Raw genomic sequence first — 18,606 nt, forward strand, 5'->3', positions numbered from 1 at the left:
GGGACTGCAGTCTTTTTGCCAGGTGTGCGTTGGACTTAGCGAGTCTAGAGGTAACAAAAGCATGGTTGAGGGTTTCAGCAACAGATGAGATGAGACAGGGGCAAAGTTGATGTTACAGAGTTGGAAATAGGTGGTCTTAGAGATAGCATGAATATGAAGACAGAAGCTCATCTCAGGGTCAAATGTGACACCAAGGTTGGGAACAGACTGGTTTAATCTCAGACTACTAACAGGGCAAGGGATGGAGCTGGTAATTAGAAGTGGGGACCAAAAACAATAGCTTCAGTATCCCCAAAATTCAATTGAAGGAAATTACTGCTCATCCTGCAGTCTGATAATTTAGCAACAATGGTAGAGCTGGGTGTCGTCATATGTTTCTTTTTAATCTCTATGGGCAGAATTTTCCATTCTGGAGACGAAGTATGGTGGAGGGCGGGAAAGTCAGCGCAATTCCCACTGGCTGGCAGGTCAGATTAGTCCATGTAATTTTTCACTTTTTAGATAATTAATTATGCATCGAGGAGCTCATTAAATCTCGTAGCAGGGCAGGGATTTGTCTGCCCCGCTGTCACCTCATGGGGTCAAAGGTCCTGGAGCCTATTTAAATGCACACACATTCACTCACTGCAGGCCAAGTGTGTTGTTTCATTCTGGTTCTCAATGGTGCCCAAAAGAACAAAACTCCTGACTCCACAGTTCACTTAGGCCTCCTTGGGGATTATCCTCCAGACTGTCCAGGAAAGGCAAAAAGTTCTCCTTCCTTGGGATGGAAGCTGGAAGTCCTTCCACCTGACCACGTTAGCCTGGAAGGAGGTTGCCAGGGAGATCATCACTCCTGGCCAACAAAAAAACGACTGCTCTGCAATGCAGAAAATGAATGAATGATCTGATGTGCTCCACCAGGATAAGTGAAGCTTCTACTCCAAACTCTCACTCTCACAAGGGCATCAGGCAGTCTAAGAGTTAGAGTCACAGAGATGTCACATACTACCAGCAGAAGGGACATCAGCAATGAATGTCATCTAGCCACTGTAAGTTCACCATCTCATGTATGCTCTTGCACAAAGTGGGTCTTAATCCCTTACTGGGAAGGGCTCAACACACACAACAGGCATGCATGTTTCGGAACTGCTCTTTCATCCATAGTGCTCATTGTCAAAAAAGATAAAAACAAAAAACTGCAGATGTTGGAAATCCAAAACAAAAACAGAATTACCTGGAAAAACTCAGCAGGTCTGGCAGCATCAGCGGAGAAGAAGAGTTGTCGTTTCAAGTCCTCATGACCCTTCAACAGAACAGTTCTGTTGAAGGGTCATGAGGACTTGAATCGTCAACTCTTTTCTTCTCCGCCGATGCTGCCAGACCTGCTGAGTTTTTCCAGGTAATTCTGTTTTTGTTTTGTGCTCATTGTCAATCTGTCTTCATGCAGGGCAAGATCACTCACAACAGAAGGGGCAGATTCAAGACTGGAGGGGGACCCCAAAGCTGAGGACACTCTTCTCCCACGAAGAGCAGGTGGCAGAGTTTGCTGGTGAGCAGGTGGAGGCAGTGGCAGCCAATGTCTCTGACACTGAGAACTGCTGGAGTCAAGGCCCCTGCTAAGTCCGATGACAAGCCTCTGGAATCAGCCCTGAGAGAAATGTTGGGGATGCAGGGACAGGCAAAGGAACATCAGGCTGGGTTGTCAGAGGCCGTCATAAGACTAGAACGAAGGATGGAGGAGTCCATCCACATTCTCTGTCTGATGTCATTTCTCCAGTATGTGAGTGCAGTGACATTTCCATGGGAAGGGTGGCAGTCGCCTTGGAGACCCAGGTCTAGCAGTTTCTGCCAGTTTGTGCTCAGTCCTTCACACCATCGTTGCAGCCATAGATGCGTTCCAGCACTGGCTAGGGAAGAGGGGGACCAGGCACCTCAATCTCCCTCCAGGTGTCAGGGAGGGTCCTGGGGCACCCATGGGAGGAGTGCCAGTTAAACACCCCAGGGACATCAGAGGATGTCCTGAAGCTCCAAATCCCCTCTGCCTGTGACCCCATCAACTCCAGGTCAGACTGAGGAAGGTGCATAGTGCCTCAAAGCAGGAGACCCTTAGCAGGCCTGGGCCACCCAGGGCTGAGGCCACCAGAGGATGCCCGCCAAAGTCATCTCAGACAATAGGGCATAGCATTCAGCAGGCTGCATCCATCTCTGCTGTTGATGTCAGGGCTATACCTAGATGCAGCAGTAGGGTTAGGAAACTTAAGTTTTGAATGCACAATGGAAGTACGGGTGTCCATTCACTGTATATAATTTACAATATTGTAAATATGGTTCATATTTATCCCTCTCCAAGTCTCAGGTATCAAATGGCTACAATGTAACACAATGCAAGGTCCTGTGTTCATTCAAAATGAAGCCCCTCAAATAGCTCCCATCTGCACCCTCAGTTCCATTAACTCTCACTCAGCCTCATCATAGTGATTAGTCTTTATTTTTACATCTGCGACATGAACAAAGGCACTTCGTATGTGAAAATGATAGCTGGGCAATACCCGTGACCCCTGGATCTCAGAAAGGCATTATTTGGTCTGAGAATAGGTCAAGGTTAGTGATTATCCTGATGCTGTCGCACTGAAGGCTGTAGTTTGTAGATGTAATAAGTATTTGTAGCGACCAAAGTACGTTTTCTCCCAAGTGTACTTTACAATGGTGCTTATTTTCTGACAGTTTTTAGGACTAGTATTCATTGTTGAGTAGTATAGCCTTTCATGCCTCCCATTTCCACATTTAAAGCTGAATGTTATCCATTTCTTAGCTCCTACTCTCCCATGCATGCTGCTAAATGATTGAAGTTGGCTTTACTCGGTGACATTTGAAATGTCTGCTAGATGAGGATGAGTGTGAGATGTCAGAGGTGTGTGATCATCCTGATAAAGCAGTCTACTCACCTGTGAGGATCTTTTTTTGTTCCTGAGTGGCTATGTAGTGTGCTTTACAGAATTCTTCTGTAAAGGCACAGTAAGCAAATCAATATTGAATTCATTCCATGACTGTACATCCATTGACTTAGGGTAGATAGGAAGGACTGGCCTTTGTGGGATGGGCAATGTCAAGGACTATAATGCTATGAAAGCAATGCTTCAGCACACCCAAGTGCTCAGCAGGATCTATGAAGGGAAGTTGTTGTCATAGACTGCTGTGTCAGTACTGACTGGGCCAGGTCTCTCCAAACTGCCAAGGCAGTGCAGGGCGTAGGCTTCGCAGGCTTCTGACGAAAGCAGGGTCATGGCTGTTTGCAAATAATCAAATGATGGTCCTGCTGAGCCACACTGTGAAGACAATGCGAACATAACTCGCAGCTTTGGGTGCATGCTGTAGAGCAACAGTTCACTGCCTCCTGATGTCTGACGGCATATTGGGGTTCAGTAGTAAGATGAGGGCTCTGCATTATTCATACATGACAGCTGGTGTTTGGAGAGATGCTGCTGTCCGGATGTTGCTCCCTCTAGAGACGGTCAAGCGCTAACCATTGACTAATGTTTTTCCTGTTAGCACTACCTTGTTAAGTTGCTGCAATACTGGCATGAGTTCATCCATCTGCACGATGGCATTTTGGCCACTTAAAGGCTGCCATGCTCACTGACTTGTTGATGCCATGCTTGAAAGGACTGCATTGTGTGTAGCTGCTTGAGGTGGTGTGGAGTGCTAATCACATTCCACAGCAACCACATGTTCCCTAGGCTATTGTGCCTCCCAAGAATTACCCCAGCATTAGGGATTAAGGTGGTTTATGCTGCTTCCTTGTTCATGGTGAGATTGATGATCTTTTGTGATAATTTGATACTGACAGTGAAGTTTTTGATGTGTCCCCTGCATCGAAGCCAGAAGAGAACTTGGATCGTGAAAACTTGTCTTCACCTTATTCCTCTTGAAATCTTGTAGCTATGAGGCTGTCACTGGCAGGCTATGTTGTGCCTGTGCAATGGATTTGTCACGTGGCTCATCCAAATTCTTGCCTTCTTCAGATTCATCCCCTTCCAAGTCCTCCTCATTCAAGCATGTTTGTGCTAGGTATGTCCAAGGAGATGTCTAGCTCCTCAATGTCTCCCTCTGACAACACAACCCCCTTTGCAGAACTAGGGTTGTGGGGTACGCAGCAAACAATGATGGGGCACTACCTGCGGTGAGTACCGGAGAGCCCCACCTGACTGGATGAAACATCGGAAATGCATCTATTAAAAATAGGCCAATAGTTTACTCTATTAAGGGCACTGCGGTAGAATGTACAGCATTGCGTATGGGAAGAGATTCAATCTGTGGCTGATGAAAGGGCATGATTAGCCATGTCTACTGGCGATAACCCCTATCACCGAGGAGCCAACCCTCTAAGAGCTGAGCTCCCTCAAATATCTTTTGCACCTAGCAGTGATCAAAATGAATGAGCCATGTGAGCTCCCTGGGTATCTAGCACAAACATGCTGGATCTGCTTTCTGTGATCAGAAATGAGCAGGACATTGAGAGTGAAATCCTTCTCTAGTAATGAATCTCTCAGGCTGCTGCCAGGGAGCTCTCAAGGCCACATGTGCACAGTCCATGGCACCCTACACTTGTGGGAAGCCCAAGATTGCAGTGAATCCCACAGCTCTGGTAGACTAGATTGTTTCATCCATTAGGAATTGCACATAATGATGAGCTTTACTGAAAAAGGGCATGTGTCACCTCCCTTATGCATTTGTGTCACTGATTATGAGATTCCACAAAGGTCCCAACTGGAGCCCTGGAAGGGCTCACTGGAAAAAAAGTTCAAAGCAGCAATAATCGGCAGAGCAACCAGCATTGGATGCCCATATCTGTGTAGCACAAGCTCCTCACGGATAATGTGGCAACTATGAGCCACCTCATCCTTAGACAAGTCTTTCACTCATCTCCATGTATAAGCTGATCTTCTGTAGATCCTTGGTTGCACCAAATATCTTTGTGGATTTGGTCCCTCCTTGCCAGCATCTGGAACTTCCTGGGGCCCCGCTGGCTCCTGTTCCTCAGGGCGATGGTCTTCCCTGAGCTGTGCCAGTGACAGGCCTTCTTCCCATCTAAGTCTCAAGGAGGCAGTGTTGCCTGCAGCCTGCATTCTCCCCTTCTCCTTGTATCTGTGAATGGTTGCTGTTGAGCAATCAATAGTTGTTCCTGTTGAATGGTCTCCCTCCATATACAAGGCAGGAATACAGTCGCTAGCCCTTGACTTGCCCTTAGTCTGTACATGGCATACCAAGGCCACCTCTTGTAGGATGAAATCATCCTGGAGGATGACAGGTGGCTGTGCTTTCCCCTCAGATGTGACTGCACATTCACAACAAGGGTCTTAATTTAGATCAAAGTCTTATGACCCACAGGCAGATGGTTGTCCTCCATTGGCCTTGACAATAACTATTGATATCCAATCCTTGGACTTATTTCATGACTGTAAGCATGATACCTTGAATGTCATGACCAATACACTGGGAACATGGAGGCATGTAGGGTCCATGCTGCCTCTGGCCCTAGACTGTTTGACTCCAAATCCATTCAGACATGCCTTTGTAAAGATCAGAAGATAATTAAAAGCATATCCAAAACTTAATGGATTTGTGCCTGAATGCGTACCATTAGTGAAGGAGCCAAGCTCATTAATTGTGTATTGGATCCTGAAGTCCAGCACTCGGCTGAGCCATGCTCTCCATGGTTTCAGCAAGAAATTTATAGGGTGCCTTCAATCAGCCAAAAATTACCGTGAATTCATCCCACATGCCCAATGACCCCTTCCCAATCGATTTTTTCCAGCGTTTTTCAAACTGCGTCATTCTTGAAATCAAAATGGTTCTGCTGACCTTTGTCCATGAGATCAACTTCCAAACTCACCCTATCAGCCACCAAGTTCCTCCCATCCTCCTCCATACCCACCGCCTCCTAGTTCTCCTTCCGCCTGACACTTTTGAACCTCCCGCTGTTACCCTTGACCCCATCACTGTCCATATGGATATTTCTGCTCTCTCTCTCTGGAACCCGTTAATACTGATGACCCCATGCCCTTTGTTGACTGGACCCCTCTCCTTCGAAGCCACATGCATCCTGACTTTCCAGGGCCCACCCATTCCACCCAATGAGATGATCCAATACCACTCCACCACCATGACTTTTCAGTTACTGACTTATAGGATGTAGATGCCTCTCCTGAACATTACTGTGCCCTCTGCCTCATGATACCATGACTTGAACCCCCAGAACCAAATTCTTTAGATGACTAACCATGCCCTGCACACCATAATGTGCACAACCATTACTGCCCAGAGAGGCACTAACATTGCCTATACAGCCCAGGACAGCCTCTTCAATATGACCCCGACAGTGTGACCTCAGCCCCAGGACAGTCTCTTCAATATGCCCTGATAGCATAGCCTCAAGCCCCAGGATAGTCTTTCACTATTCCACTCTGTTCTTTGACCAACCCTTAGTCCCACTTCCCTATCCCCACTCCACTCTCATGTTGCCACCCCCCCCCACTCCGTTCTACCTCTACCCTCCCTTCATGTTCCATACTCACCCACTCCCCCTAGTCCTGCCTCAGACTCACCCCTCTCCACTAGTCTTGCCTCCCATGCCCTGACTTGGCGCAGCTTGTGCTACAGGCACTCGATATCTCGCAGCCATGTTCTTAAAGGAAGGAGAAGGCAGTGTCTACTGACCTCCAAGTAGTGGATGAAGTGAAGCTCACCCAGTGCACACCACTTATATACAGCTGTGAAATAGGCTATTCTAATTATCTGCTGGCAGGGCACTTAGTTTGGAGGGGCAACATAATTCCTGCTGGTTGGTCTTTTAATAAGCATTCATGGGATGCAATTGTGGTTTTCAAACTAATGATATTGTGATCACTGTTCCCCAAATGCTCTCCCACTGAAACACATACCACTCAATTCCCCATTGCTTTCTTCCTGACTGGTCTGGAAACATACTGAGAGTTCCATTGTATATATTTCAAGGATTCTTGCCCCTCTTTGCCCTTACACTGTTATTTTCCGAGTCTATGTTAGGATAATTGAAGTCCCCATTGGTACCACTATAACATTTCCTCATCTTTCTGTAATTTGCTCCTCCATCCCCTTCCAACTATTTGGTGACCTACAGTATACATCCAGCAGTGTAATGGTTCCTCTATTATTCGTTATTTGGTTAGATTCAAACCTTCAAGTATATCATTTCTTTCTAGTGCTCCAAGAGTATCTATGATCAATACTGCCACCACTTCCCCACCTTTCCTGTATACCTTGTAGCCAGGAATATTAAATATCTATTCTTTCCCTTGCTTGAATTTTGTTTTATTCATTCTTGGGATGTGGGCATCGCTGGGTAGACCAGCATTTAATGCCCATCATTAATCGCCTTTGAAAACGTAGTGGTAAGCTGCCTTCTTGAACCGCTGTAGTCCATGTAGACAGTCCACATAACACCCAAAGTGCTTTTAGGGAGGGAGTTCCAGGATTTTGACCTAGTGACAGTGAAGGAACAGCAATATAGTTCCAAGTCAAGATGGTGAGTGGCTTGGAGGGGAACTTTCTGGTGGTGGTGTTCCCATCTGTCTGTTGCCCTTGTCCTTCTGGATGGTAACTTCATGTTTGGAAGGTGCTGCCTAAGGAACCTTGTTGAGTTCCTGCAGTGCATCTGGTAGATGGTACACACTGCTGCCAGCTGGTGGTGGAGGGAGTGAATGTTTGTGGAAGGGGTGCCAATCAAGCAGGCTGCTATGCCTTGAATGTTGTTGGAGCTGCACTCATCCAGGCAAGTGGAGAGTATTCCATCACACTCCTGACTTGTGCCTTGTAGATGGTAGACAAGCTTTGGTGAGTCAGGCGGTGGGTTACTCGCTGCAGGATTCCTAGTCACTGACCTGCTCTTGTAGCCAGTGTTTACGTGGCTAGTCCGGTTCAGTTTTTGGTCAATAGTAACCCCCAGGATGTTGAAAGTGGGGGATTTAGTGATGGTAATATTATTGAATGTCAAGGGGCAATGGTTAAGATTCTCTCTTGTTGGAGATGGTCATTGTTTGGAATTTGTGTGGCACAAATGTTACTAGACACTTATCAGCCCAAGCCTGGATATCGTGCAGGTCTCACTGCATTTGAACATGGACTGCTTCAGTATCTGAGGAGTTGCGAATGGTGTTAAACATTGTGCACTCATTAGCAAACATCCCCACTTCTGACTTTATGATGGAAGACAGGTCACTGATGAAGCAGCTGAAGATGGTTGGGCTAAGGACACTACCCTGAGGAACTCCTGCAATGATGTCCTGGAACTGAGATTTTGACTTCCAACAACCACAACCATCTTCCTTTGCGCTAGATATGACTCCAACCAGTGGAGTTCAGCTCTTTTGTCCATGTTTGAACTGAGGCTGTAATGAGGTCAGGAGCTGGGTGATCCTGGCAGAACACAAACTAAACATCAGTGAGCAGGTTATTGCTAATCAAGTGCTGCTTGATAGCACTGATGATGATCCCTCCTGTCACTTTCCTGATGATCAAGAGTAGACTGATGGGGTGGTAATTATCAGGGTTGGAGTTGTCCTTTTTTGTGGACAGGACATACATAGGCAATTTTCCACATTGCCAGGTAGATGCCAATGCAATTGCACACATGCACTCTAAACCCATATTCATCTGCCTCATATTTCCCATCTGATTCTGCCCATTTCTGAACTCTTTATTCCATTATTTTCATGCTGCTAGTGTCACCCTGTCTTCTGTGCATCTTGTACCTCCTTTCTAATGCTTTATTGTGGTGCCCCTCCCCATGCCAACTTAGTTTAAACGCTCCCCCATAATTAATTTCCCTTCAAGAATATTAGTCCCACCCCAGCCAAGGTGCATCCAGTCCATCTTGTACAGGCCCCTCCCACCCTTAAGCATTGTTTATTGATGGAGTTGGGTGGGGGGGGGGGGGTGGTTGAGGGACCAAGGTTTAATGTAATAACAGAGGTAATTTTATTCAATTGTCTTTCGAGGTAGAATATTCAAAGACAGCACAGGAGGACATTCGCCCCATCATGCCACCTATTCATAAGAGCTTTCCATTTAATCCCATTACTTGTTTTTTCCCCATTGCTCTGCAAAAATTTCCCTTTTAATTATGTATCCACTGATCAAGGGAATCCATACCCTTTTATATAAAAGAGGCAAAGAAGTTAATCGAGGTGAGAAAGAGTTATATTTAAGCAATATATAGTTATAAATGTAAACACATTCAATAAAATTCACACCCAAGAAACCAAGTCTAACAACGAAAGCAAGCAAACAGAATGAACATTCTTCAATATTTGCCAGAAAATACTCATTTGAATTTTGAAGAGCGTTAATTGCATTACGTAAGCATTTTATGAAATCAGACACGGCTCAAAAGCTCTTTTTAAAAATATATAAAAAGCTCTCATTGGCTGCAGCTTCCTGAGCTCCAAATCACATTTTGTGACTTTATTGCAACATAATTTTCTTTAGGTGGAGAGCCATACCAACTAACTGAGGATAAAACACTTGCCACGCATCCTGGCACCATGTTTAATGCTGCAATAGTTAACTCACTAGCTATGTGTCCAATGTCTGCTCACATAGGATATGTTTTGTTATTGAACCTATAACGGTAGCAAAGTTAATTTGGGTAGACAGTTTATGAACAAAATTTACCCGATCACGAGACCATAGGGGTAGTTGTATAAATGCGGTCATTTGTCCACCTAGTTTGCCCCAATCTACTCCTCCGATAAATTCTTTATCTTTTCATTTCTAATAAAGAGCTTTGTGTTGATCAAGTTTGTGTTGATCAAGGGGAGAAGGCAGGAGAATGGAGTTGAGAAGCTTATCAGCCATGATTGAATGGCGGAGCAGACTCGATGGGCCGAAAGGCCTAATTTCTGCTCCTATGTCTTATGGTCTAAGTTATAGGCTGTTAATGTTGAGGAATGGAATAAGCCATTCAGCCTTTCAAGCCTGTTCTGCCATTCAATATCATGGCTGATTTGGGACCTAACTCCAGATAACTGCCTTATTCCATTTGCATAATACTTTGATAGATTTTTATTAGTCAATTAGTTTTAAACTTAATTGAGCAATGGCCAAAAACATTCCAAACTTCCACCATTCTTTGCGTGAAATGTTTCCTAATTGCACTCCTGAAAGCTCCAGCTCTAATTTTAAGACTTTGCTCCCTTAGTCTTAGAGTCTCCAATTAGCAGGAAGTTTCTTCCAATCTGCCCTATTGTACCTCTTAATATCTTTGAAATCACCACTTAGCCTTTTAAATTCCATGGCATACAACCGTAATTTGTTGAATCTCTCCTCTTAGCATGATCCATATGAGTCCAGGTATCATTATAATAAATCTATGCTACACTCCCTCCAAGGTCAATATATCCTTTTTAAGGTGTGGTTCCCAGAACTGCTCGCAGTACTCCAAGTGTGATCTAATCATGGCTTTACATAGCTGAAACATAACTTTCATCCCTCTGCATTCTACTTCAGACACCCAGTGTTGACAATGTAGCAAGGCAGGTTGGGTACAACACAGACAGATGTAAAGTAATGCTTCTGCCACTCTGCTTAAATGCACCCTAGCCTCAAATTCAGAAGAATATCCATATTGCAACATGCTGAATATTTTTCTGTTTCCCAAACCGCCACCCTTTGATCTTAATGCTACAAACTATTAATGCCAGTTTTGTGCTGTAGATTCATGTCCTTTAGGAACTGGATTTAGACTGTCCAAATTCATCAAGTCAGAAGTCAGGGGAGACTTTCTTCCATCAATGAGCAGGATTTTAACCCAAAAGTGAAGCTATTTCTAACTCACTCCAGCCCAGTCTTGGTAGCAAATTATATAGTTTAACTTCAGTAATCTAGTCTGGCAGTGAATTTTAAATAATCTCAGTAGGCCATTCATATGTTATCAAGATATAAATAGGCATGGCTTCATTGGCCTCACACTTGCCATTACAGAACAACACATACACGCAGAATGATGGCAAAGTGCCACTAAATAAGCAATTATTGTATTTTTAAATACAGTAACTTTCTTCTGAACCATTTCATTTTATTTCACCGTATTAGGATGATAACTTAGGGCCTCACAATGAATAAAAGTTTGGGTGGAAAATGACAAAGAATTCAATCTTCCTATAATATTAATAAATCTTCCAATAGTTTAATCTTACCTATTTGGAACTGTAATTGATTATATTGTAATCTTTGTTCAGATGATCGTCTCATCCTCTTCACTGATGTTGCAGCTGTGCTCACACCTGGATGTCTTTTCCTTTTCCCTGCATTATTCTTCACTATCTCTGCATTTTCCTTTTGTGGACTCTTTTCATTGACCGGGTTACTGTTGCTACTCAATGAAGTGAAGTGATCACTGTCAACTTGGCAGGGCATTGACTGCTTGCTAGCAAAGTGCTTAACTTTTTTAGATGGTGAACTGCTTAACCCGTTCTCATTACTTGTCCTTTCTTTGTGCTTTCTCTTCCCTTTTAATTCACATAAAGTAGGACCTGCAGAGTTTAGGCTTTGTGTTTCAAATGCATTAACAGCAGGGGCATTTATTTCACTGCATGGATCACTATTTTCTTCAGTGTACCTCTGAAGGTTACTTGTGCCTTTAATATCAGGTGGACTATTTCTGGACTGTTGCCAAGCATCGTAATTTCTAAAATGGCTCTGATCCAGAGAGTTGATCTTCCTTAGGAATACCCTGCACTCTTTAAAATTCCCCAGTTTCCAGTTTGCATTTCTGAAAGTGTTTTTTTTTTGCCCCTCCACAAAAGGTTCTTCTTGTTCCGAATGTTTTGCTGTACTTGCTAGTTTTTCTGTTCTTTTGCATTTGGAGTTGTTTGTTGAATTTTGTATGGCTGCACAATCAGACAAACCAACACCTATGCTATTTAAAGGTATAAGTTTATCTTGGTTTTCATTTTCCTTTCCACTGGGCAGTAACACAGGTTCTCTTTCAGGTGGAAAGCTATTTATTTCAAGCTCAGTTTTTTGACTGTTTTTGCTTTCTGCTGTGTTCACAGAGTCTTGTTTCAGACTTTGGTATTGTGGATTTCCATTAACACATTTCCAAACCGATTTCCATTGTTTGTACTGAACACTGGGATGGTGTGACAAATTTCCATGGCTTGAATGTTGTTTACAGCAAATTCTTTTGTTATATCCTACCAAAAGCTTCCTTTTAGCTTTAAAGACTTTAAACTTGGACATTCTGTTTGACAGATGGAAGTGCCCCCTTGGCCTTACAGGAGATTCTAGTGCAAATTTTTTAAGGTGCTTTTTCAATTGTTCTGCCTGAGGACTTGGGAAGGTATCAACTTGATTTCCTGCTGCTAGAAGTCCTTTAGCGTTCAGAACTTCAATAGGATCACGTGCATTCTCTTTTCGTACAATGGACAAAGAATGAGTTTCTGTTGTTTGCATAAACCAGGCACAAATTTTATCCATATTACAATTTCCCTGAAACAACATTTGGATAGGAGAAATTTTAACCTGCTTATCATCTGCAACCATCACAGATTTGGTTACTCTTTCTAACTGAACTGGGTATTTCCTTTTGTCAGAAGAAATCAATTCTGCAGCATCAACAGGAAGCCAACCACTGTTTATCTGTTCAAATCGCGTGTCAAGTTCCTGCTGCAAAGTTTGTTTAGAAGTGGAGGTGTGCCACCACTTGAGCGAAGTGCTCGATATAAAAATTGGATCTGCTGACATTTCCAAACCACAGTCAAATTCAGCTACTTCATCCTTGGTTTCCTCATTTCTCCCTGATATAATATTTGAGCTGATGTTCTCAGATGGCATCTTAATACCCAACTTTCTGCTTTTAGCAAGTTCATTCCCTGCTTTGTTTAAAAGCAGCTTACGAGATTTACGTACCAAAGCACTACTTTGAGAAAACGAACAGGAGTTTGCAAAGGAATGCAGGAAGTACAGAGATGGCTTTCTAAGTCTAACAGAGTGCCTCAAGGGTATGGCAGATTTTACTTTCTTCTCACCAACACTTTCTTTTGAGCTTGTTTCACAATCATTTTGGATTCTTAATGATTCTTTATATGAATTACTGTCTCTGATAGGTGCATCTGCGAATAATTTATTTGAAGGTGAAGACTCTTGGTCTAATGGAGGTAATACACTATTAATACAAACTTTTCTTTCCTGAGGTGATACTGCATCAACAGTTACAGATATACCTGAAATCTTCACTTTTGCAGGACGCCCAGGTTTTCGTTGTCCACCTTTACAAGTTTTAACAGCAGTAGGCTTACTATTTGGACAAATAGCATTGCCACTGGTATGAAGTGAAACAGTCTTATCTTTAATTGGCCTTACTAGATCATATCCACTTTCACTTCGAATCAAAGAGGATGCAGAATTATCAGGCCTGCCATCAAATTCCACTGCAGAGCCCTGTACAATTTCTTCTACTTGCTTCCCACAAGTTTGCTTGAAATCACTTTCATTAGCATTTGTAGGGTGATTATTTGCTACAATTTTATTATTCTCAGACACAAATCTTTTGAACCTTCGTGATCTTCCATAGACAACAGTAATTCTAATATTACGGCTGTCATCGGTGAAAAATGGATACGATGTATTGAGTTTTTCAATATCTGGCGCTTCAGCTGCGCACTCAACATGTTCTGATAACTCTACTTTAGGTTTAGGTGGTCTACCCTTTGGTCTTTTAATCTGTTTTTCCACAGGTGGGCCTAGTTTTTTCGGACGGCCAGGTTTACGTTTTAGAATAGATGTGTCCATTTCCTTTGAAGTCACTGTCATTTCTACTATTTGATCAGTAATTTCAACTTCAGCATCATTTCTTACATAATTGTTTGAGGCACAAAGAGAACTATTACAACCGAATGTCTCCATTTCAAGATTGCAATTTATTTCCTCACAAGCTGAAGAACTTTCTGAACAACTCTGCAAACATTCTGTTGTATTACCGCTTTCAGCAGCAGGTGGATTTTGAAAATTTTCCACTGTATCACCACTTTCAGAAGCAGATGAATTATCATCCTCTGGTGCTTTGGGGGGCATGTTTTCAGGGCCAATCTTTAAAATACAAGGGTTTGTGTCAAGCTTAGAAGAGTTTACAGATGTCAGCGTATATTTAACTCCTTTCTCACTGCTTATCTTAGAGAGAAACATCAGCTTTATGGGGCTGCTGTAGTTAACAGGACAATTCTGACTCGTGCCTGTTTTATTTGTAGAACCAGTATTCTCGTGAACTGAGCATTCACAAATTGCATGATGTAGGCACCTCTGCTGCAATGGAGAATCTGCACTCAGACAGTCACTCTCCAACAATGAATTAGGGTCAAATATGTTTGTGGATCCACATTCAGGTGGACTAGAAAGTAAATTGTTTACAGCATTCTCCAAAGTTCCACATTTGCCAACAAATTTTGAGTTATCCTTAGTGCAAATATCAATACAAATATCAGGTTGTGCAGTGCCACTATGCTCCATGGAACAAACTGTTTCTAATGGCTCAGCGTTTAACACTATAGGTGCCTTTTGCTTTTTATTATTGCATTGATCCATAAGTTCATTTGGTTCTTGTGATGCACGAAGTATTACCCCAGGTAAATTAGGAGCATTTCCATCTTTTTCATTGCCTATTGAACTATCAATGCTGTTTATGCCCTTCAGAAGCTCAGGCTGACCAGAAGCTGAAACTTCTAAACTTTTAGTCATTTCATATACCATTACATGGTCCCTATCATTGTGTAGACCTTGCTCCTTAGGGCTGTCAGCGTTAGAGATTTTACAAGCACTACTGTCACAGTCTACATCAGATTTTTTTGCTTTAATAGGTCTTCGCTGGAGATTTTCTGAAAAACAAGCAGCATAGAACATTTTTCTAGGCTCAGTAATGTATATAGAAAACCGTTCTGGAGGCAGAATATTTCTTTTGGTCCTGCCAATATTGGACCTACAACCTACTTTCTCAGAATTTTCTAAGGCCACAGGAGTTTCCTTACAACCATGATCAGCTGCTGACTTCTCAATGTTATCCCTTGGAGTCTCCACACACATTTCATCTACCTCAAGAATGTTTAACAGATCTGAGTCTGAACTCTCTTTTGATGAATTTAAGCATTCTGTCACATCTCCTGTTTCACCTGGTACACATTCTTCAGTTAAGTGCATACATTCAGCTTCATACCGGTCAGGAAAACTACTAGGGTATGTATTTTCACTGATAAGTGAATATTCTATGTCTGATGAACTTGCATCTCTAATGCTGCTCTTTGCTGATTTCTTTCCAAATTTTTCAGATGTTGATTCCTTACTTAAAAAAAGCTGGTCAAGATTTGCAAGTTCTCTCTTTATTTGCACTGTCTGGCGTCGAGATAATGGAGAATCTGGAGAATTATGCAAAGCAATTAACGTTTCTTGACGTTTCCGAAAACGGGTTTGAATTATTCGGTTTTCTCGTTTTTTCTCATGCTGCTTAAGTAACTCCATTAGACTATAATCACTGACCTTTGCTTTGTGTAACAAAGTAGTTGTAATTTCTCTCAATTTAAAACTACCATTATTCCCTTGGTAAGAATCATTGTTGGAGAGATTGGCCAAAATTTGGCCGTCATCTGTTGTTTCAATTGTTTTCAGTTTTTCATTTATTCGTTCCATTACCTCCTGAAATGAAGCAGAACTTTCACCTTTTTCCAGATCATTCTCAGACTCTGGTGATCTATTGATTTCACCATCAATTACCTCAAATTCATCCCCTCCTTGCTCGATTTTTTCTGCAAATTTTGATTTGGTCTGAGCTTGGCTTGAGACCCCTGGGCCACAATCCTCTTCCTCTTCTGGTGAAAGGGAGGGAGGTTGGGTGATGATAAGCTCAATACTATTAGCATCCAATGTTGAAGTAGTTTTACTTATTGCATCAATTACAAACCCATCAGTTCTTACTGGCGACAAAGGTGGAGGGGACGGGCTTCGTGGTCTACTATAATCTTTGATATTATTTGCGAGGGCTGAAGATTCTGTTGTTTCTATGTTGCAAAACTCTTCGACTGGAAGTTCATTGCAAGCTTGAATGGTAGCTCCTTCAGCATAAATGCATCCAGAAAAATGTTTATAAGACCCAGTGTAAATCTGGTAGATATTGCTTTTGTTACACAGTTTGCAAACTCCATTACTTATTATTGTGAAACACCCAAGAGTGCCTTTTTTGCATGATAAACAATGTAGGTCTTTCATGCAGCGAGGAACCCATGGAAAAGGAACTTGCTGTACAGTTTGCACGGTGCAACTTTCACACCGTTTGAATCCGTTACAATTACATAATCCCTCACTTACTTTATTTTCATTGAAATCAGGTGAGAAATTTTGAAACTGTGAAATTCTTTGACCTCTGTATTGTACATTGGAAGCATCTTTCTCTTGGATTAGACACTTCAGCATTGTAGTAAGAAGTTTCCGATGATTAGGGCATAATGTAGATAAAATTTCATTTAAAGCAGTTATTTTGTGGTTTATGTGACCAGTTTTCTCAGTAAAGTTGGACACCGTTCCTGCATCAGTTTCCATCTTATAACTGTAAAAATAAAATAAATAAAACATGACATTACAATATTTCTTCCAAAAAAGGCTACAATTATTAAAGATGACTAAATTGTTCAAATACATCACTCTAAAAACATTACACTGAAACCTCAAATGTTCAAAATCAGCTCCTTGAAGTAGAGATGCTCACTTGTAAAGTGAGAGCTAGTTTTTGACACGATAGAATACTGTGCCAAAATCTTTATATCTACACGCATATCCTGCAAAAAAGACAGAAATATCATAAAAACTACAGTAGTTTTCTCAGACATTAGTTTTTTGTATATCAAAGGAATACAATTGGCATTTAAATGAAGTTTGTCATGCATAAATTAGATTTAAGAATGAAATCAAGCTACAGAAGTTCACAAACATCAGTGCGATCTGGTTGAGTTAAGATCTGGAAAAGAGATCTTCAAGTTGTCAAATTTCAAGTTTTGAGAAACGAATCAACTTTGTGCACACACTTAAATAATTTACTTTGGAAAACGGTATCCATCCTAACATGATACTAACATGTGTTAAGCATGATTACTGTACATGAAATCAAGTTAAAGTCATCAGATCACTCTAAACAGAAACAAACTTACATGATTACACTAATATCTAATTTAAGGTTATAACAGTAATTAGGGACTTGCTTCCATTTCTGCGCATATCGATACAAAGTCACACTCCTATGTAATTTGTTAACCAAGTTGTTCTACAGCATGAAGATGATTCAAAAGAGATGAAATTATACAAATGCCTAAAAATACCATTGCAAATGGAACTGATCCAAATTTCATTCAAAAGAAATCTGCTTGGCCTGCTAATTGGTTAGTATTGACATAACTTTACCTGAGACTAGTAAGGGCAAAGTTTTATATTACAGACCAGCCAAGAGCTAACTGTACACATCAACTGATAGGTAACCAGTTTGTGATGTCAGCAAATAATCTCACCACAGGCTACTGGAGTTAGCACAAGGCAACAGGGAAACTTTTTCTAATAACTGATCATCTTCCATAGTGTTCAACATTATAGTCCTAGGAAAATTGATTCTTGTGTTAATCAAACTTAAGTATGCATATACTTGGCAAAGTAATTTTTTTTTAAATGTAGCTAGATAGCATCAAATATATCCTGCTTGAGTACAGCAAAGAAATAATGCTGCATAAAATTCTCACTATAATTCCTAACAATGTACCTTAACCCCAAACTCAAGAATTCAGGTTACCTTTCCATCCTGCCATTAATGTGACATTTCTATTTTCAACATTTCTTCACATTGGACCTAAATTAGCAATTCAAATTATGAGCAGCACTTAACTATAAAATCCCATCCAATATAAACAATATTAATGAAAATTGCTAAACTTCTTTCAATTAGCCGCCTTACAGTTTAAAGAATGGGGATTAACAGAAGTATCCCATCAGTCCTGGGCCATTAAGCATTTTAAAACAAGGAGCTATGTGTTTCACTACCCAACAGCACTCCCAATCTCAAGGATATTATACTTTTATTATTTAGACAAAAATGCTAACCTTAAATCATCCATAGATATGATATTGTGTACATATGATTGCTTAATTTATCTACATGCAAACACAAGTAACATTTGTGTTGTATTTTGAGTTAAACAAAACCTATTAATGGCAGTTCATTGGAAATAGTTCAAAAAATTGTCTGTGAAAAACAATTATTACAATTCACTAAACTAAACTTCCAAATATCTGGCCAAAAATATAGACAAATTGACCTAGAGTGGCACAATGGTGAGGCCTGTTACTAAGCTGTACTTAAATTGTAAATAATAAAACGAAATCTCAAAAATTCTTTAGTGTTTGCTAAGACATATGAATGGAAAGCCTAAATAAATACACTGTAACCTCCCCAGTCCAGAAATCCATTGTTCGGAAACACCAATTGTTCAGAACTTTATTGAGCACACCCAAGCAACTTACTTGTCATTTCAATACAGTAGCAGAAACATGGAAGATAAGGGT

The 18,606-nt window shown here is 41.5% G+C and overlaps 1 protein-coding gene across 8 annotated transcripts in view; it reads right to left on the reverse strand.

Annotated features, from left to right (window-relative positions):
- Nucleotides 1-18,606, reverse strand: part of lcorl (ligand dependent nuclear receptor corepressor-like) — a 137,199-nt gene that overhangs the window by 11,947 nt on the left and 106,646 nt on the right. For 6 of the 8 annotated variants that reach the window (XM_041199207.1, XM_041199217.1, XM_041199200.1 and 3 more), the window contains one exon: nt 11,217-16,609. In XM_041199207.1, the coding sequence (XP_041055141.1) occupies nt 11,217-16,609 (5,393 nt within the window). Of the gene's footprint in view, nt 1-11,216; nt 16,610-18,606 lie in introns of those variants that run through there. The other 2 variants (XM_041199258.1, XR_005944439.1) reach the window with 2 other exon arrangements.

The sequence above is a fragment of the Carcharodon carcharias genome, chromosome 1 (genome assembly GCF_017639515.1).
Source record: "Carcharodon carcharias isolate sCarCar2 chromosome 1, sCarCar2.pri, whole genome shotgun sequence".
In the NCBI taxonomy this organism is placed as follows: Eukaryota; Metazoa; Chordata; class Chondrichthyes; order Lamniformes; family Lamnidae; genus Carcharodon; species Carcharodon carcharias.